We start from the raw sequence: 21,668 nt of genomic DNA on the forward strand, positions 1-21,668 counted from the left end.
TCAAATGTATTCAGCGAGCAGGCCACTTGAATTGGTTCTGCAAAGGTTAGAGCCGGGGTTATTTTTTGCAGGGTGGATTATTAGGCTACCTGGGCTGAACAGAAGAGGAATAACTACTGTATAGGCAAGAAAGGGGAAAATCAAGAACTTAGGAAAAAAAAGACAAAACTGTCAATGTTACAACAGATCATTTTAAGTAAATATAGAAAATAAAAGTACAGGACATATTCAATTAAAGCAACTGCTATTTCTAAACACACAGCACCACTGCTGCCCTCTCCGTATGGTCTTTTAAGAGAGAATAATTTATCCCAAAGGGATTAAACTGTGTTGTGATGAAAATAAAATAACATATAAACATTTAAGTTACAGATTAAATGTGCAGGATGAATTCAAGGTTGAAATGTTGATTTCTGTTTCCCGTTCTGTACTGCCCTCTAATGGAAACCACTACTCAGAAATAAAAAAGGAGCTCTGACATCCAGAGCTGCAGCGAGGAGAGAAGACATATAGCATAATTAATTATGAGCTGAACTGAGTGAATGCTACATGAAATCAATTTTTAAATTAAATACAATTATAATGATGAAAAGGCAGGATTTGTCATTTTGAGATGTATTTATTTAAACATGTCTAAGGTAACAAAAGTAAAGTATATAATGCATAAGACATCTCCACTCTAGGTGGATTATAAGGCGAGAGCAAACAATGAGATCTAAATGAAGACAAAACAAATGCTTCACTACAAAGCTTTGTAGCAGTACAATTCAGAGCCTTTATCATTGGATGTTGAACAAAGCATTCACTTGGCAGGAAATTAAAAAACCAACGAGAGGTACAAAGACTAATTCTGCTTAGGAAAAAAAACAACAACAACAACAATGCAAGAGACATATTTTTAAGGGAATAATAATTCTTTAGAAAAACCATTCCAGCACTATCTGGCAAACGCAATGGAGACCCACGGGAGCATTATGTTTGTAATTCCTACTGTTCTCTGTTTAAGTTATTTTTGTACATTCTAATTCTGCAACAACTCTGTATCACATTAACTATGCAGCATCTCTATTCTTAGATTTAAAAAAGGAGAATAAACTGAATATCTACAAGCAGCTCAAGTTGTTCCACAGTGTGTGCCAAGAACGCTAAACTTTATGGCCCTGTTTTGTGTTCTTAAAAAGAAATCCCGGCCTTGTGTGTGTGACTATGTACTGAATGGAGGACAGTTGGCCTCTGTCATGCTTAAGCCTTCCCTTCACTGCCTCTCATGGGTGAGCAGCCATTGTTTGAGATGGTCGCCCTTGCCGCTCATGTACGGCCCACTCTGTCCACTGCTAGAAATGACTCGGTGGCAGGGGATGAGGAGAGGAACCTGGCACAGACAGACAGAGAGAGAAAATTCAACGCTGAGGAAAAAAACATGTTGAAGTTCTGCAAATGGTAGGCACGATCATTTTTTACATCCAAACAAAGACACTTTTAAAGTGTTTGCTTCTACTTGCTCTTTTCTTTTTATGGAATATATAAACATAAAGAAAGGAGGTTGCAAAAAAGCACATTTTTAGTATACAAGTTTTAAACTTTAAAAATTTAAATTCCATGAAGGATCAGTACTGTTAACACAAAAGTATGATGTGTTGGTACAAAACTAATATTTAAAAATAAAACAGAAATACAGATCGGAGCTTTACTGCGTTTATTGTCACATCAAGACAACAGTTGGAGGTGTAGATAGTAGATATGTATTATGTATGAAATCATCTGATTTACCACATAAACGGTGCGACTTAAAAGTAACCAACGTGCAGGAAATATCAATCTACACTTTTTTTTTTTTTTTTTGCTTTTTATGTTCATGCACTGCATGAAAACAAAGTGCCACACCAGAAGTGTCTGGTTTGATCCTGCACAAATCCACATTCAGGGTGATGGCTCAGTCTTTGGGTATAAATGTTTTTTACTCTTTAATAGTGTAAAGCAAAGAAGCAATCAAAAATTAATGGGCAAAAACACCAGCAGGATGAATATTCAATCGAGAGGGTGTCAACATTAAGATCTGATAACCCTGTGATCATTAAAAAGAGGAAGTCGGTGGAGCGTTTACTCTTGTTGCAGACGACTGCCAGGGGGGGTCCCGAGTTCTTTGTAAACTAAATGGCTGGAGAAAGATTAAACAAGCAAGCCTAAAACACTTCGATCATTGTGAATTCAGAACAAGAAGAGTAGCAATGGTTAGAATGAATCACAGACGTTATTCCTTTTAAAATATTCTTAATGTTGCCCTAATATTTCTTCTCGTTTTACTAAATACAAAAACATCCCAACTACTGCTGCATTGTGACTATATTCCTCCAATTTAACCAAGTTATCCTGACTCAATGGCTGCACCTCCTTTCACATAAAAGTTGGACATGCAGTGTGTTTCAGTTCAAATCCATCATTAAACCCGCTCCCATATCAACAGCAATAAAACTTTCCGAGCCCCAGATTAACCTTGCAGACAGAGAAATACTGCTCGAGTATTTGAATCAATACTGTTCCCCGGGTTTGGAGGGAGAGCAGGGTACCCTCAAGGCCTACGGATCTGTCTCTTCACTTGGGGGGGAAAAGAGCACTACGCCAGGCTTATCAATACTCAAATCCTGGTGAAGAAGAAGTGCCACAGAGAGGCGAGGATCGATTGAGCACACTGAGCTTTTCACAGTTGAAGCCTGAGTGGAGCAGCGCTACGGACAAGTAATTGACACTGACAATCTGACTCTGGATCTGTATCAGGAGCTGAGGGCTCAGGCTTACAGCCTCCCTGACGAAAGGAAGAAAATGTCTGTAAAACATGAGACTAAAGTATTATGCAGCCATCCAAAAGCAATACCATTGGCTAACGTAAAATATAAAGAAACGTATAAAAAACATGTAAACGCAATTTTTTGTAGTTTATTTGCATTTATTCTGTTTGAAATTACTTTATTATTATCATCATCATCATAAGTGAGTATTCTTCCTACCTTAATAACAAAAACAGTGTTGCAAAAATCGCAGCACTAAAATGAGGATCTACACAAGCTTTCACTGCACATATGAGGGAGAGCATCTCACTGGCTGCATTTCTGTACAAGAAGTGTTCTCTGCCTCACAGAGCACACCGGTGGTGCCCACAGCACTACATGGGCAGAGCTAAACGGGCTTTGATCAAAGGGTTTGATCAAAAGAAGACACACCACTTGCCCTCTAGCCCTCCATTTTGTACATAGTGGATTCATGGGCGAAATGATGCGGGCCCAGGTTTCCTACAAGAATCGGAGATTCGAGTAGGAAAATCTATAGTAAAGACAGGAACAAAAGGTGTGGGCTTAAAATTGTGCTGTAGGTAGACTTCTACTTCGCCGCAGCTCTCAGAGGGAGGCCTTTATTTCGCCTTTGCACATTTTCGAACACACCTACAGTTTAGATTACATATCCTTCATCACGAAGATTTTTTTTTTACTTGTCTTGTTTTATTGGAAAACTCAAGTGGAGTACACAAGTACTTTGTTGGAGGGAGTGCTCTTCAAGAAACTGAAACAAAACAGATCATCAGGACATCAGATCAAATCTATATTTTATCACTTTTTATATATTTTCAATGTTTGATTATTTGAGCATATACAGTATGTTTAAATGTACTCACAGAATACATTACATACATCTATTTATTCATTTGTTTCTGTATTTGTTTACTTATTCATTCATTCACCATTTCATTCATTCATTTAACCCTTTTATGTGCAATTGCAGCATAACATAATTTGATGTAAAACATTTAAATCTATTGCAACTCATGTGTGGTTGTTTCACATAATCCAAATTACATTTAAGAATATTTAATCAGGCGACAGATGATTTTTGCATTATCAATAATCTGCTGATTCATTTCTTGATTAATCACTAGGTCTATAAAACATCAGAAAACATATCCATCAGTTCCCTAACTGACAATTTCAAATGTCTTGTTTTTCACGACCAACAGTTCAAAACCAAGAGACATTTTGTTAACAAAGATATAAAACATTTAAGAAGCTGTAACCAGAGAATGATAGGAGTTTTTGCTTAGAAAAGTGACACAAACGCTTACGAGATTATTAAAATAGTGACAGATTAATTTTCTGTCAATCGACTAATCGATTAATCAACTAATCGTTGCAGCTCTATATTTTATACTGTAAGTAATGTCATGGTGTCTCCAGTGCTACTTCTTTATTTACTACCCTTAAAAAAATGACTAATTAACTTTAGCCTATAGGCAGCATTACTGTTAGTCCACGCGCAACATGCAGGTTCAGATGCACTAAAATCTCATTAAAATCTAATAATAATCTATTAAAAATGATTAGTTTCCCTATCTGACTAAATAAAGTAACTAAGAGAGAAGCACGTCAATCAATGTCATCCACACTCACCGGGTTCTTCCTCATGGCCCCTCCCACTGCCCGCGCCGCTCTGGGGTTTCCCGCCATCTCAGCGAGGCGTTTGTACGAGACCGTCTCTCCAAACTTCACATCTCTCAGCAGTATCTGCAACACGCGGCTGGTGAACGCGTCTTCGCCACAAAGCAGAGGACAGAGAGGAAGAGCGAGGGAGGAAGAGCGAGAGACAGAGGGAGAGAACAGAGGAAGAGAGTTTCTCATTTAATCAGACAGCTGCCTGAGAGGCTGATGACAACAAGACAACATTTTAGTACAACGTTGATTTTACTCCTTTGAAATAAACTGGTGTTTTGAATTTAAATCAGAAGTTTGAAACATCAGTACATTTTGATCCACTGAATCGTTTTTTTTTTATCATGTCCAACCACGTTTGAGGTGCAATTCTTATTCCTAGGGGCTCTGTAGGACTCCCTCTTTTTTCTGTACAATACTCATTAAACTAAATACATAGAAGTCCCTCAACTTGACCTTAGAACTAGTATTGACATGCTACAGAAGATGATGTGAGAAAATGATTTCTATGGCAGAAAAATCTAGGTTATGGTTTGAAAGGTCAAAGCTAAAATTAAAAAAGTTCGCTCCTTCATTTAAAAGGATTAAGAGAGGCCAAAAAGACTGCAAATCTGCTCTAGATTTTTAATAATAATAATTTGAATGTTACACACCATTTGTGGCAGTGGGATGACTTTGAGGTTAATCAGACCAATTTGTCCTTTTAATTGCTTTCTATTCAGAGTAGATTCATTATATCATCTTCACTTAAATGGCGGAATTCTTCAAATCATCCGCAGCTTAACCGACCACATTAACGGCTTTGATTTCATTAGCAATTTAGCAGTTGCAATATCTTTTTTTTTCTGGATTACCAGGCAGTGACTGAGAGGCATGTTTGTCTAGCTGTGATTGCTAAAGAAAAAGGGAAACTTTTTTGGAAGCATCTCAAAAACTTAAGACATTGATGCAGTGTGTGTAGCAAGCAAACCACACTTGTTTTTGCAAAGAGAACAAGATGGGGAACAATAGTCTCGTTATCAAGAGGGGGTGAAATTCTTCTAGTACATACATGTACTCAAGTCATAAAAATTCAATTAGTGATCTCCCATTCTCTCTCATTTATATGGTCTAAGAGAGCACATGACAAGTGATCTATGAGAAATCCCTCTAAATTGGCATTGTGTGAAAACATGTCACACCCCTGTCTCTCTTCTACAGAGTGAACATCCTTTGCTCCCCAGGCTCCCTTGCTACCTTATAGTCACTCTCCGCTACACAAAGCCATGCGAACAAGGCAATTTGCCTAAACTGGGGGGAATAAGTGTAAAACCTAAAGGGGATATATTTGATTGATGCACACCCATGTGAGTTCTTTGTCTTGAACAAGGCCCGTAGGTACTGTTTAATAATTTTTCAGGTAATAATCACGCTGTCAACGAGATGACGGGCTCTTACGCAGACAGACTTAATGTTATGAGGAGATAAGATACACCCCTGAAATTTCTTTTATGCATTATTCTCCCTCATAAAGCGTGGATTTGGCCACATGATGTGCGTGGTACATATTGATATCGCTTTGTCACTGGTGGGTAGATGACAACTTGCCCAGACTATGGCTATGACAAATCCCTGTTGATGCAAACGTTATTGACAAACAACCAAAGTCAGTGTCACGCCGCCAGACGCTGCTGAGCACTGTCGCCTACAAGCAGACCGAGCAACAAGCTACGGGGCTGTTTACACCTTTTATAAATTCTAAGCAGCTGTTTCTCCTGGAAGGGTTTCACATCTCCAACATTTCTGGACAAAAACAAGTGTCTGCGCTTTTATCTGCCGGTACAGAGGTTAAAGAACTTTGCCCTCATCAGTGTTTGTGACAGAGACTTCACGCGGGTCACTCAAGGTGACCAGCAATGATTTGGAGAGCAGTCCCCTAGCCCCATACTTCATAAAGAGCCTAATACGGTGTGTCTGGGGTCAGGACCCTCTTTGGATCGGGGTGCAGTGATGTCAATTGTTTAAATAAAAGTTGAGAGGAACCACTTACATGTTTACAGACATCCCATAATTATGTCACAGGTCATTACCTACAATGAGGCCAGGTGATAGGGCCTCTGCAGAGGCAGAGACAGATTGACCCAGAGTAAAATCGAACAGATCTAGATTATGAAGGTATTGACATTAATGATTGATTTGCTCATAAGTTTGTATATGAGAGCAATTTGAAAGAAGAAAAAACAATAACAATAAATGGAATTCCATTAGCCCAGCTAATGATAGATTTGGGGAGATGACTTCCAGCTGACAGTCACCTCATACATGGTTGTGACAAAAAGAGACAATAGTGGAAATGTGGCTACCTCATTATCCTTTGTGTCTAATGGGAGGGAAGACTTTGACTCCCAGTCAAAGTGTCTCTTGAGTCTTGAGGGATCCCTACTTTTGAAGGCTGACGGGGTGCTGATGATTCTCTGATTATTCGATATTCTGAAAACGTTCATTTCCCTAATTCCTCTCCACATCACAGGGGCGAGCCCTGGTGAGCGTCTCATCTCGCCCTGTGCTGTGCACAGGGGGAGGTTCAGCCTCCTGCAGGAACACAGTCATTTGGGCTTTGAAGAGTGCCCTTCCCCCCTTTGCCTGGCCCCCTCCCTGCATATTCCCGGTGCCGCTTACCGAGACTAAGATCCTCTCGTCTGTTACATATGGATGTATAATTAATGAGATAAGAATATGCATCGCTTTAAGAACCCATGATGGTGTCTGTGTTTTCTTTTCTGAGGGGGGGCAATGCAAGTGCACGCACACACAAACATACACAAGCTCACTGAGCATGACACATGCACGCACTCGCCATCCCTCTACCTCTGACGACCAAACTTGCGTGTGATGTTGCACATGACAATCAGTCAGACAGTATAGAAAACTGCACCTCGCATCTCCTTTCATGTCACCTTTGTTGCTCAGGTATATCGTGACAGCTAATATGAAAAGTGGCTTGTTTTGTCAGAAATGTGTAAATAAACATGGCAACACTTCAAGTGAAGGTCGAAACTCAATATTACATGACAAGTGCTGCGAGAGCGCTGTCGCGTTCAGGTTCTCCCACAAGATAACTGAGCAAACAAAAGTTGGTTGTCACAGATTGTAATGACCTGATTAAACTTGTATTTCTTTCCCAGGCAGGCAGCGGCTGCATGACTAGATCGAGTAGGAATTTGTACAGCAGTAGGGCAAAAACGAATCCTTAATATTTGTGAATCAACAAGCAAACAACCTTCTATTTTCCTCCCTCAAAAGACAAATACTCTTGATGCACACATTTAACATTTTATACTGGCATGGCCTATGGTTCTGACTACTGAGAGCAATCCAAGCCTAAACCCTGTATTTACTGAGCCCCAAAACAACAGGCGAGGGAGAGAGGTGGAACACAGCACAATCACCTATTCAGATCAGGTACTAATGAAGAATTCCATCTATCCTGAAATTTAATTAAAACCCCAAAGACTTCAGATGAGATGCGATTTGAAAGAGCCTGGGGCTGGTACACAAGCACTTGGTGGCGAAGGGAATCACACTGAAAGTTGATATCGTAATTGGTCCTGATGTATTTCTGCATTGCCTTTGCGGGAGCGTGGGACTCATAGCTGTATACAGGGTCTCGATGGAGTACCTGCTCATTGAAAATGCCATCACTCAAGCAATGCAGATCTGCATGAAATTAGAGAGCAACTAAGGCCTGATTGCAGGGGAAGAGAGGCACAATTGTTAAATGCATATATTAGAGTTATTTTTCTTCCTGTGTAGGTGTGCTTCTGGATCTAAATGAGTGCTTCTGAAAACCTTTAAGTTAAAATGCAATGAGCATCTGAGTGTGACAAAGAAATAGCCTGTAATTGTTTTGAAAATGGCACGAGCGCGATACATTTATGATTTCAAAAGTGAGTTGTCAGGCTGCAAGTACTGTTTGTTTCCTTGAAAACAAAAGCGCCAGGGATAATTAATTTCTCATTTTGTTCCTTAGCTCCCTCAATCATTCACTCGACAGTCACAACTACCAATTGAAAGGACACTAATTGTCCGTTTTTTTGTGGTGCTTTCATTTTACTCGCCCTAGGTGACTGGTCAAGCCAACAATAAGCTCATTCAAACTTTACCACCATTCACATGTTGTCATTGAAAAAAAAAAACGCTTCCTGTCTGAAAATGTCAAGAGTGGAATTCGATCAGTTTCAAAGAATGTGCCAAGAATCATGGAAAAGCTTGCCAAGACTAACACGCGTGGTAAGAGCTGCCACAGATTACTGAACCAAGTTACAGCTCTGTGTTCTGTTCTCTCTCTCCTTTTGCTCACCCACTCACTCGCTTTTCCTCTGCTCTCGCTCTCTCTCTCTCAGCCATAAAATACTTCATTATAACACAGTGAGCCAGTGAGTGTAAGTGATGTAACTGACAATTAAGAGTGAAAGCCTGATCCCAGTCATGGCTCTGCAAATATTTATCCATGACAGACCTCCTTGCAGGGCGGGGTGGTGAAAGGCAGGGAGCGGGAGACTCCCAGTGGTCTGCGGCTCACTGAAGTACGCCTGGAGCCATTCAACGCAGCACCGCAACTCGGGGCTCGTTTCTGCCGGGCTATCGTTGACCACACAGCTCAGGGGGGCCTCGCTGCTCCTGTGAGGGATATAAGGCACGATGGGGAGTTAAGGTGGGGATCAGAGGAGCAATCATAATACCCAATTCTTGGTTGAATAGTGCTAAAATATGTCACAAGAATGTAGTAACATGCCAAGAGTGACACAGATGCAAGATGGCATCATTTGCTGAGTAAAACTAAAATTGTTCTTCAAGACATGTTTAAAATCTAAAGTTCTGCATTTCGGTGTTGCTCCTGTCACTGGGCTGTGACAAATATCAGAGCTGTGAAAGCTAGAAAGAAGCTGGAGAAAATATAAAGACAGTAATCCAGGCATTTCTAACAGTAGATATATATTCATATGAAGTGCAGCATGATAGAGTATGAAAGAAAACATTGTCGGATCATAAGGAATGGCGCTAACAGTTTATTTCAAACAACTTTAAGGGAGCAGAACCAGTTTCTGAAAAAAAGACAGTTTTCAAGAGTCTTGCAGCTGTTATGGAAAAAAAGTTAAGAGCACAGCGTTAACAACAGTTTCAACTCTACTTGGGTCTAGTTTATAGTTCATGACAAGAATAAATGGATTTTTTGGCCAGAGCGGTGCTGGCCAGCAAAGCACTACACTTGGACGTGCATCTTAGCATGAGTAGATGCTTGGAGGAATTTGCCGATGGTTGAGTTGGCATCACTTAACAGCTGAATTTCTCTACGCTGCTGACCACCCCCCAGGTCAATGCAAGCAGACTGACCCATATTTGACACTTAAAGACCCTACTGGGAAGGTCCTCTCTTAGCATGTGCATTACTGCAAAGTGGACCTCAAGCTGTGCTGTGGATCTAAAGCAGGCCGCCAATTCCATTAACTGGTGTACAGGACTTATAAATAAATAATATCACCATTTAAGTGCCCCTTTTTCAAAATTGGCTTATCCTGTATGGTATTAATAATAGACATTTACTTTGTTAAACACACAGACCGTCTCTCTCCTGCCCGCCGTAACAACGCGGCCCTAAAGTGTTTTTACACTTCTGCAGGTCACAGTTTGAGCAACATTTTATATTGGACATGTGAAGCTGAGGTTTACTGGAGTGTTATGACTGAGAAGGTCAGTTTTCAGGGAACCGCTCTGCCTGCTAGTTTGTGGCTGTGTGATGAAAATCTCCTGGGTGCCATTTAACAGTGGGTGTAAATACAGTAAAAGGTGTAAATACTCTCATTTCTAAATAAACCACACAGCAGTTTATAGTTGAGTGGTGAAAACTCGGAAACCCACCAGCGGGTCCTGTGCTGAGACCCGCTCAAACAATGGCCATGGCTCATGGCAATCTCTGTCGGCATGGGTGAGTGCCCAGCCAGCCCCTACTTGTCATTGTCTCTCCTTTCTATCCCTCCCTCCCCTTCCTCCCCCCAGCTCTCCCTCCTCATTTCCCCCTCTCTATTTCTCTATCCTCCCACTCTGGCTCTTTTGGCTCCCCACCACCTACACCCCCAGACACACACCCACCATCCCCCCGCCTCTCTTTCTCTCTGCAAGGATCTTCAGGCCACTGTTCCCTCTCTACAACCCCCCCCCCACCAATCCCCTCCACCTCTTCTCCCACCACCACCACCTCCTCCTCTACCCCTCCACAGCCCCTCTTTCTCTCTGAGAGGATGTTCCAGCCGCTGCACACTGACAGCTCGGGGATATTGTGTGTGGAAATGTTCCTGTTGGACCCGCAGGCCCTTACAATCTACCGGACAAAGGCTAGAGCACCTTTGCTTAAGGCTTGGCACCTTTGACCTCCAGCTCACACTTCAGACTTGTCACCGTGGCTAATTTTCTTCTCCCCTCAGCCCTCTGTTATAGATGTTCCGGCTTCAAAGGTGTCTTGAGTGATACAACATTGACAGTAGTAAAAGTTAATGCAATGCAGTACATGTTATGGCTGGTAAACAACACCAAAATAAATAAATAAAAGTGGAACAACATCAGTCGAGCTGAAGTCTGTCACCTCGAGGTGCAATGGGGGATTGTATTTAAAGAGCATGTGGGCAGTGGAGATGTAGCTCCTGCACTGGCAACATTTCCAGTCGCTTCAATGAATTACAAATCAAGCAGCATCATACGATCTTTATAGTGTCCAGACTGGCACATTAGAAACTCTGCACTTCAAATGAGAGATTAGAGATGTGTGATAAATGTTGGGCTTATTACAAGGAAACTCTCAAAGCAGGAGTAATCTTTATATTGTCTTAAAGGAACTGTCACACTCTATAAAATCCAACATTTTTAATTAGCAGTGATTATAAACAGTATTTCAATAACTGTGTTTAACAAGTGTGTTTAAGTTTGAATAAACAATTCATATTTGGTTAAATCAAAATTGTTATTTATTATCTTTTGACTAGTTAAAATCATATTGTTTTCCAATGTCCTTCAGGCGTTTACTATTTCATCACAGCAGGTAAGGAAATAAGAAACTAATTCCAAGCTAGCCAGGATCTGCTGCACTAAAAAGAATATTTCCCTTGGTAGAAGATTGTGATTTGAGAAAATTTCTAATATTGTGCTCCTGTCACAATCAATTTCCAATTACCATAAATCATTGCTGCGTAAAGTGGGAGTCATTTGGAGTTCTACCTATTTTCCAACTCTAATATAAAGAATGAATTGAGCATTTATATAATGTTGGAGGTTATTTCATTCATCCTAGAGGAAACAATCAAAAGAGACAAAGGAACAAAAAAAAAATAGCTGACATCAAATTTGTCAATTGTCCTTTGGCATATTTTCGTATCTCAAGTTGCACAAGACTTCAGTAAGACTTTTTCTATCAGCTGCAGACGTATGAATGAAACAGGTTAACCACAGGATCTAATTGAAAGGAATCTGGCGAAGGGTGTAATGGTATATTGCACAAAAAGGGGAAAAACTCAGAACTCATGCCTCCATCCTGTGAAGCGTGATGGCGCTCATCCTGACTCGATCGGCTGTCACTTTTGACACAGCCTGCCAGAGTTCTCCTTCACCGATCATGGGTAACATGGCGGGTCAGAGGATGAAATAGAAAAGGCCAAGAGCAGTCCAATATTTTCCTCAGCCTTATAGCTGCAGATACTTAACTCAGAGACGTCAAAGACTCAAGAGAGCATGAAAAAAGCCTAAAATGACTGTCTAAAAAGGGAAAAAAATACAGCATGTCTCTATGAATGTCAAGATCCTGATGGTCTCTGAGCCAAAGGCTGTGATACAATTGTAAGCCACTTGCTCAATGTAGCTCGTTCAACCATTTGAAGATCATTCAGATGCCTATCTAGCTACTGCAGCACTAAAGTCAAGAGCTTTTGGAGTGGTAAGCTGTAAGGAATGCTTCCTATTCTGTTCTGGGGCGCACGTTTTGTGCATCGCTGTTTCAAAATAAAAACAACTCGGCCGAATAGACTGCTCTCTAGATATCCAGCAACTCTTATTAGCAAATGTCCACCAAAGAGGCTGCAACACTCAATCCAATACATAAAGGTGGTGGTAAAATACTGCAGAGTAGGCAACAAAGCACACAACAATTAGGTCTTCTCCCAACTGGCTAGCCACAGGAGTCAGTGAAGGCATGTATTACCAGAGCCTTAACTCTTTCTCCATTATGTAGTGTATCCACACCCCTACACAGCAATGTTTATCTACAACAGACTACTGAGCAGTTTCAAATAGTGTTTTTAGCCTCTATTCTCAAGTGCAACAGTAAGAGATTCCAATTACCCGAATGGTAAGGAGCCAGTGAGGGAGGCATAAAGTACATTAGGGATCCCCTGTAACTGCAGGGACCTTTTAGAGCCTCAACTGAAGAGGGCCGAGAGACTGGAGGGACAGTGACCCTGCATGGATAGCCTCTGTCAAAATTTGACCACGTCAAGCACAAAGGCATTATGGGAATCCAGTGTCACCAAGTCCTAATTACTGTCTGTGTTCAGAGCAAATTACTGCCTTGTTCCTCTGATTAGCGAGGAGGCTAATCTTCACCTGTGTACGCCAGTACTGCTGAGGGCCCTTGAGTGTTAGCGCTTCGTCTTCTGTAATTTATTTTTAAATCAGTGCCCGCTCCCAGGAGTTTTGAGTGTTTTGTTGTGAACCGCTTACCATGATCCCCACCACCGCCCCCTCACCCCTAAATCCTTGACTAAATCCTTGTTTGGTGCCGCAGGAAGATAAGCAAGAACAACACTTGGGCATAATTGACTCGTACTCCACTCCAAGATGTCAGAGCGGAATCATCTCTCTGCATATTGCCTCAGTATGTCACACACTGTACACTTCTGCATGTTGCAGATATAGAATCCAATCAAGTTCTAAAACAAACTAGCACAACCCTCGTGCCGGAAAAAAACTTCCCGGTCGACAGCAGGGAAAAACAGAAAAAAAAACTGCAGTAGCTGCTTTTAGCTGCATCTCCACAGTGAAGGGTAACTCTCGCTCGCCTCCTGTCCACACCCTGGAGGTTCTGCTTTAGAAACCACAACATTTGCAGATTTTCATCTGAGTGAATGTCAGTGTCTCGTCTGCGTGTGGCGGTTTACAGGTAGTGAGTTACACAGGTGTTGGTTTACACAGGAAATGGCACATGCAGCCTGATTGGGACGGTCCCGAGAGATGGAGGCATAAACATAGAGCACAGATGGGTCCAAGGGCCATTGGGAGCAGCACCTTAATGAATACGCAGCTGAGTACTAGACTTCACAACATGCAAAACAATATTCTAAGGTCGCAGTAAAAAATAGAACAAAAATCATCTGAATATCATTACACAATGAATTATTCATACCATTTCTAAAGGGACTATGTCAAAAAGTCTCCCCCTGCTTTATTGATGATTTCATTCAATATCTCAGCAGATCACCGATTGTATGACAAAGCATTTTAGTTACAAATGTAAGCAGTTTATTTAGCACACCACTGTGTACATATACAGTATATATATATAAATATAAAGGGGAAATAATAATTTGAATTGATTACAATTATGTGTTAGAATAATATAAAAGAGAGAAAGAGACATAAACACAGATGGAGAGGGAAGAGAGGTATTATAGTGGGGGGAAAAAAAACAAGTTGTTGATATGGTTCCTGGTGTGTGAGCACATCATGTAAACAGGCCCCAAACAGAGGGCACATTTACCATACTGCTATTCAGTGTGAACCAGGACATTGATTCACAACACTACATGAGTGTGAGAAAAACGATAAATGCATCACCTCAGATATTTCACACTATCGTTGGTAGTGTGTAAAAGCTGTTGTGACAGCTTGGGTATTAGTGCTAGATAGATGGAAAATGTCTGGCTGCTTATGAATGCCAATGTGACTGGGGTGACACAAAAACACTCCACCTCAGAACAATTAGGCTGTTCTCAGGCCCTATCCAGTGTTGTCAGTGATAATGGAAAGCTGTGAGGATAACTGGTGATAAATAGACTTTAACACCCTCCTCCTTAAGACCAATGCAGTCCTGCAGTCCTCTCATATGCTTAACTAATCATGAGCATGGCCGGCAAAATTCATACAAAAGACTAATTACTGTTGTACTTCACTTCAGTCTCAAAGGCCTCTTATATAAGGACTTGGGGGTTCTCTTGCCTCTTTTCTCCTCTTGATGGGTATTTTTTTTACAAGTAGGCCTCATGCTAGACAAAAGCATTTAAAAATTGGTGATTGCTTTCATCCACTTTAATTACATTCAGAAATGGCATTTCTGCCACATAATACACCCCTATTGTTTCAGAATTATCTGGCTTGGGGAGTAAAATCTACAATATTTGACGATGCTCCCGAGTTAAATCGCCTCTTGAAATTGAAATATGCAGCCGAAATACAAAATAAAAAGCCAGCCTTTGCTGCTGATATACTGGAAGCTCCTTGGCTTTCTGCAGAATGCTATTATTATGCATATCCAGGTAGAAAGTTAATTAACCCAAAGCTTAAGCTAATTATGGTAGCAGAATGCTATCAACCAAACGCTTTCAGTCAGACAGCTGTCCAGAATTTCATTTGCTAATCATTTGTCTTTTGCCGGAGCATATGGTACATTTCCCCACTATCACAGCAACAACAAACAGATGAAAATCATTAACTAAAAACAATGTGCAACGTGAAAAATCAGACACAGATTTATAAGGCTTTGTGTCAGAGGAAAAAAAAGGCGGATTTATGGCCTGTGAAATATAATGATAATTTTTGGTTTAGCCACTTAGGATTTTAGGCAGACCACGTGATTCAAGTGTGCTGGGAATTCAGATGCACAAATATATTGTTTATATCTATATGCAAATGAGACTGAGAATGAGAATGTTTATCCGTGTAAAATTAATTACAATTTTCTATAGGAGCATATGCATAGAGCTTGTTCTTAACAATTTTTAGCTTCTAGCACATTTTGTGCTGTTTTTTTCCAACACATTATTTTTATGTTGTTAAAAGCAGAAATCCCTCAGCTCAGAATTAAATCAATTATTTTCCAAGAAATGCTTCATGCATTTTTCTTTTCTTTTCATAAAAACACATCATACTGGCTGTTAAAGGGTGATTGATATCAGCATTGCCTTGCGACATTATCAGGCAATAAAGGCTACTCAGGTTCTAATGCAACATGTCATACACAGGCTCCTGTAGTACATTTCTATTGAGGACCTCACAAGCTAAATTGCTTTTTTCCTGCTCCCCCACATCTCAGCCAGCTTGACAGACAAATTGATCAAAGCATTGTAAAATAATATGCTCACAAAATGTCTCGGGGCAGGAGTCCAGCCCTTTTTTCATTTTTCACCCTAATAAAAAAGTACTCTATGATTTCCTCTGTATTATGTGTCTGTGCTCTGTGTGAAAGAGGCAAGAAGCATCATATTTCAGATAATAGTAATCTCCTGTAAACAAAATGCGTATCATTTTTCTGTGAACGCTGAGGCCATGCTAAAAACTAAAGGGGGGAAAAGCTGGTTAACAGGGAGGCTGGTGCGTAGGGCCCCAACAGGGGTTGTTGAGATGTAATGAATTTGTTCATCTGATGGTGCCTTCAGGGCTGTCGTTAGACTGGCAGAGGAGGTTGATTTTAGGAAATGTTCCTAAGATCAGTTAGGAAGCAAAAGGGGCTTGAGACGTTTCTATTAGAAAGAGCTGACGGTCATGGTGTGTAAGCAATACTTCAAGGGCGTTTATGTAGCTATAATGGCATTTATCAATAACTATCTATCAATGCCACAAATGCTTTTGTTGCTGCACCGGCTGTTCAACACCAACCAATAGTGAATTCTGAGAAGAAAAAAAAACATAGAAGGCAAACAGTTGTATAAACCTGCAAAGCTTTGACTTGCTCACAAATATACTACTGTAGGTCTCCCTTTACGTTATGCATAGATGTTATCTATTTCCCTTATCCAAAATATGCTCTTACAGATCATTTATCACACTGACTTCCTAAGCCTGTGCCACACCACATCCAAAGCTAGAAAGAGCCTTGTTTAGTATGTCATAAATAAATCAATGGAAATGGCTGATTTGAACTATTACTGCTACAGGCGGGCTTTTGTGAGATCTACATGTAAAGCCGGTTGCAAAGATAAGCCTTTATTTTGTCACTTTATCTCGCCTCCTTTAATGCCTGTTTACATTTCGTTACTCCATATATCTGAGGTGGCTCTAGTTCCCCTGTCATATGACAATAACATCGTATTCAACTGGTCGTGATAAAATCTAAACATTTGGTTTAATGATTTCTTGCACACACCTTTGAGAACATACAGACAGCGATGTGATCGAAGCATCACTTATGACCGACATAGCAAATGATATTAAACTGAGAAATGATCTAGTGATGCGAATCATTAAATTCATTTGCATATTCTTACTGAACCTGAACACACAAATTAAACCCTGTTCACAAGAAGACGGAAAAAGGTGCTTGCGCATGGTTACAGGACATCTTCCATAATCAAAATTCCATATTATTAATTTTCTAACTTCAACTCATTAACAACAAGTGGAATGTTTTTACTGCTTGAGGGATTTTAGGAAATAGCAGACAGTCGAGGAAAAAAACACATGTTGAGGTATAATATACAAGGTCATTAATGGGTTTCCATAAATTAGAATTTGAACATACATTTTCAAAAGGATAACTTATCTGCCCTATCCGGGTGCATTTGAAAATGGTTTAATTTCCCAAACCATTCAAGTTTATCAAATGTGAATCTGCGATACATGGATATTTAATTTCAATCTAATCAAAACTAATCTGAGATCTAGGATGTGGACCTGTAAAAATAAGGAATAAGTACTTATTAACACTGAGTTTAATCAGTTTCAATCGCTTCAGTAAGACTGTCAACGTTCTAACAATTTTGAGGGATGGGTAGGGCATGAAATGCAATCACATATTACAATTCTGGGTGTCGGTTGACACTCAGAACTACTGCATACAACTTGGAGGGACATAAATAAACAGGAGCGAACAGTCCATGCTCCCCATGGCCTTCGCTGACCCTACAGACATCAGTTCTAATAAACTCCCTTGTGGGTAATAAACAAGTTATTTTTCTGAAATTTCAAATATACTGCAGGAAGAATCACAACCACATGCCATCAGAAATCTAATTTCAAGCCCAACTGTATTCTAGTGCCCCTCATATTTCTAGTGCCTGCTCATATTTGCCCAACTTTCTCCAGGATATTTCTTGTGGGATCTACAAAAATGCCCTGCTTCCAATGAGGAATGGTGGCACTCCATCACAGGAGTGGATTCTGTCCGCCTGTAAATTTCACACCTTTGTTTATCACGTCACCAGCCCGGCTGTTGTACAGTACCTTTCAGCAGGTGCGACATCCATTAGGATCTGGATGGTGTGCACACCATTCTCACATCCACTGACTTGGATCGTCCCCAGGGGGCTCAGCAATGAGATGGTCTTCTGAGTGCACTGACTCTCCCTCTGCTTCTTCATCTCGCTGCCCTGCTAAGGAAGCACAAATTACACTCCGTTCATTGACATATTCATGTGGCAACTTTCACAATTTCCCACACACATTTGCATTGAATGATCTATTGAAAACCTAGCGGGCCACCAACGGATGATGACTTACATATTTGAACACCTAGCCTCCAAACAATGTCATGATGTGACTTGATCCCTACATTACTATCCAATATTTCTTTTGTGCATGGAAAAGAATACGCCTATCTAACCAATAAATCGCCCATTTTCCCCCCTCTTTCTGTTCTATATATCACATAAATGAGAAAAACAATGCAGTCTGTTCCCTTGTCTGGTGGGGGATTCCCAAGATAGCTCGACATTATTTTCAATCCGTCATTTTTGGTTGATGGTCGGGATGTTTTTCTAGCATTAAATTTGTTCCTTAGGGTGCAACTCCGATGGGATTCTGGTTTCCAGCCCTTAACAAAAGCAAAAACGTGCAGCTTTTCTGACGACTGAGATGGATACTGGCAATAACCAGACAGCAGTTCCTTTTTTATTTTTACTTTGAGGGAAGGAGAGATGATTGACTATGTTATATGTGAGTTTTTGAGAGATGGGGTTATAATAAATAAAGGTCACATTGATTGTAAGAGTTTCAACCAAGGAAACCTTTCCTTCATGGAACCTTCATCTGAAAAGTGTCTAAAGGGTACAAATACAATAGATCTCTTTTTCATTTTTAATAGTAGGCCTACACGTAATCCACATTCATATTTTTAAAGTCACACAATTTGTTGTGTGATGTTCCGCAACTTCACGATTATTTTGCTGATTATTTTATAAATGTATCATGATTTGTCTATAAATGTCAGAAAATAGTGAAAAATGACAATCAGTTTTCCAGAGTCTAAGGTGTCATTTTCACATGCATTCTTTTGTCCGACCAACAGTCCAAAACCAAAACATAGAAAAGTAGCAAATCCTCAAATTTGAGAAGCTGTAACCAGAGAAGTTTCAAAACTAAACTTCTAACACTCACTAGATGCAGTCCTGTAGACTAGTAACTTCATCAAGCAACACAAAATGTGTTTTATTTATTTATTCCAGGAAAAAATACTAAACATTTTTCTTTGTTTTACGTGATAGTACGTCATAGACTTTAAGATGTTACCTTGAGCTTTAGGAAATTGTGGCCATTTTTACCTATTTTCTGACATTTTTATACACCAATCTATAATTAAAACAAATAATTAATAAATAAAAATACACCACTGCTCAATGCAGTCTGTACTTTTTAATTTTATAATGGATATATTTATATCATATTTTAGATTAAACAAAGGTTATGTGATAAAAAGTATTCATGCAATTACAGTATATCATTTAGACTTTTAGTCCCCCCCTTCACATACACACACACCACCAACACATCTGTCATGGTATGCGATCACAAATGCGTCTGCTTCAACTTTCTTGTTCTACTCTTGCAGCTCTCACTGTATTCATCTGGGGTTTGCCTGAACTGACAATAAAGGCGAGAAATTTCTGAGCCAAACAATGGTACAGTGCACTTTGGATAAGCGGTGAACACACTGACTGCCATTTAGCAAGCTGGTAATAGACTCATAGATAGAATAATGGACTTTGGCAATAATGGCCTTGGCTAATAGTCTACGCTGATTAAAAATAATGCTATCATGTTTGTTTTGTGCCGTTTTCGGTGCAGTACTACACTAGTCTAAGTGACTACTTCAATGTTTGGATATTTACCCAGCTCTTCACGGTGAGGAACAACAAACAATAAGCAGCTTGTGTTGTTAAAAATCACTGGCAGCATCCTCGTGCTCGTCAATCATTTGACTCGTTTCTCATTACACCAGTTCCTGGTCAAACCTGCGTGATTAATTGAGTAGAAAGCGCGCAGATACTGCGCAAATGCAACATGTGTCCTTATTGTGCAATATTTAATTAAGGAATTCATGCCGAAATGTACACGAAGATGGCGCAATACTTTGTTTGTGCAAATGTCTTCAAACTACTTAAAACACACCTTTAATATTAGGCGTGCACTAAAAATGTATGAAAAATAAGTAGAGGATTGTAACTGAAGGCCTAACGTTGCACGAACTTACTCAAAAGTAAGCCCCCGACCGAATGACAGAATACAGATACCATTTGAACTGCAGATTTTGTCAGGCTTTGTTAGAGAGACTTTAACACCGTAAATTAGCATCGTAGCTTACAATGAAGCCCTGGCATCCGTACGGTGTCTCAACAATTGTCCGCTTGTCCTCTCTCTGCAAAACAAACATGGATGTATTAAGAGAATGAAAACAAACGTTACAGAAAGTCTCTTCCTGTTTCTCCAGACCGTGCTCGAGCCGGCCAATCACAAGAGGCAAAAGTCAGCTCTCGCTCTGTAATTGGCCGGTATAAAGTCCCGCTCCTCCCCTAGCCAGGGACAGACACAGAAGGCTTGTCTAATCTAATAGGTCTCCAGTTGGGATATTGGGTCCTTCAGGGGGTCCCTAGTACACCGATGACTAGTATTGGTAGTGATTTAGATATTTAATGTGCTTGATATTTTTACAGCAGGAAAAAAAATGATAATGCAAATTTTGAACATTAAATTCAAACACTGTTATCTTTCCACTTATAGCTGAGACATTTATCCAATTCTGTATCTGCAGTGACAGTGAGGTCTTCAGGGTCCCAGACATAATGTTTGTGGATTAAAAAAAAAACACCTATGTGATTCCAATAACCAATAACTTCTTATGTATTACCAATTAATAAAGTCAGCGTGTTATTATGAACAACACTTGGGCAGTGCACAATCCTTTAATAAGAGTTTACTGCAGTTTAAAGAAGAGGGATTTGCCTTATGTTGTCTAGAGCAGTCGTGGATTTAACTGAAGCATTTGTTTCAGTCCTTATGACCAAGTGTGCGGCATCAGTCATGCAGTGTTTAAAAGTGTCTGTTGTCCTCTGCAGCTTTATTTTTATTTCTGTGGTGCCTTCAGCTCTCTGCATGCCTCCGTTTGGAATGTGTAGGCCGGTATGGGCCTGTGGCCCACACCCCATCTCAGCGGTGAGGGTGGGAGCGGGGGAGAAAACGCCACCCCTGCAGAGACCATTTTGAAATCTGTGAGGATTTCCATGCCATCTGGACCCGCTGCCAGTCTGCCCCAGATAGTAAGGGTTGGCAACGGTACCCGACGGTGCAATATGGCTCTCTCTTTAATGAACTACTAACTGTCCCCCGTTTTAATTGATGTGACATTTGAGCCATTTATCTCTGACATTTCAATGAAGGATGATTCTCAGCCTTGCCATTTACTTTTTTGTGCTATTTTCTAAGAGTCATTTGCATTTTTCTGCTCTAAACCTGCTTTTTGTCTCTCATTAGCTAATTAGGGAGCAACATGCACAATTAATAAAAATGAACATAACCTAGTTTGATATAGGCTTGATGAGGGATAATCAGAAAATCACTGTTTTCTTAATATTCATCAAAAATGATGTGAAGGGCTACCTGTGGTAAAAGGTGACTTCGATAAAGCCTTGTAACCTTTACCCACATACCAACATGTAGCCTACAGTGTGGGACAACTTATGTTCCCAG

At 40.2% G+C, this 21,668-nt stretch overlaps 1 protein-coding gene across 3 annotated transcripts; it reads right to left on the reverse strand.

Annotated features, from left to right (window-relative positions):
• Positions 1–599: 599 nt before the first annotated feature.
• LOC144532560 (methylated-DNA--protein-cysteine methyltransferase-like) lies at positions 600–20,399 on the reverse strand. Of its 3 annotated transcripts, none has more exons than XM_078273398.1 (5): positions 20,287–20,399; positions 17,931–18,076; positions 8,974–9,134; positions 4,437–4,576; positions 600–1,372 (listed from the first exon to the last, which is right to left on the reverse strand). In XM_078273398.1, the coding sequence occupies exons 1-5, from the start codon at positions 20,353–20,355 to the stop codon at positions 1,256–1,258; spliced, it is 633 nt and encodes a 210-aa protein (XP_078129524.1). In that variant the 5' UTR covers positions 20,356–20,399; the 3' UTR covers positions 600–1,255. The 3 variants fall into 3 exon arrangements, with proteins under 3 accessions (XP_078129524.1, XP_078129523.1, XP_078129525.1); XM_078273397.1 differs by having other exon boundaries at positions 17,931–18,079; positions 20,287–20,397; XM_078273399.1 differs by lacking the exon at positions 20,287–20,399 and adding an exon at positions 20,176–20,254 and having other exon boundaries at positions 17,931–18,079.
• Between the last annotated feature and the right edge of the window lie 1,269 nt (positions 20,400–21,668).

This window comes from Sander vitreus, chromosome 17, assembly GCF_031162955.1.
Source record: "Sander vitreus isolate 19-12246 chromosome 17, sanVit1, whole genome shotgun sequence".
In the NCBI taxonomy this organism is placed as follows: Eukaryota; Metazoa; Chordata; class Actinopteri; order Perciformes; family Percidae; genus Sander; species Sander vitreus.

Coding starts and splice junctions, on each gene's coding strand:
- LOC144532560 (XM_078273397.1), bottom strand. CDS start 20,355: ATGTTTGTTTTGCAGAGAGAGGACAAGCGGACAATTGTTGAGACACCG. Junction 18,080..20,286: donor ACGGATGCCAGGGCTTCATT/GTAAGCTACGAT, acceptor GTGCTTCCTTAG/CAGGGCAGCGAGATGAAGAA. Junction 4,577..8,973: donor CCACCCCGCCCTGCAAGGAG/GTCTGTCATGGA, acceptor TTTGTGGCGAAG/ACGCGTTCACCAGCCGCGTG.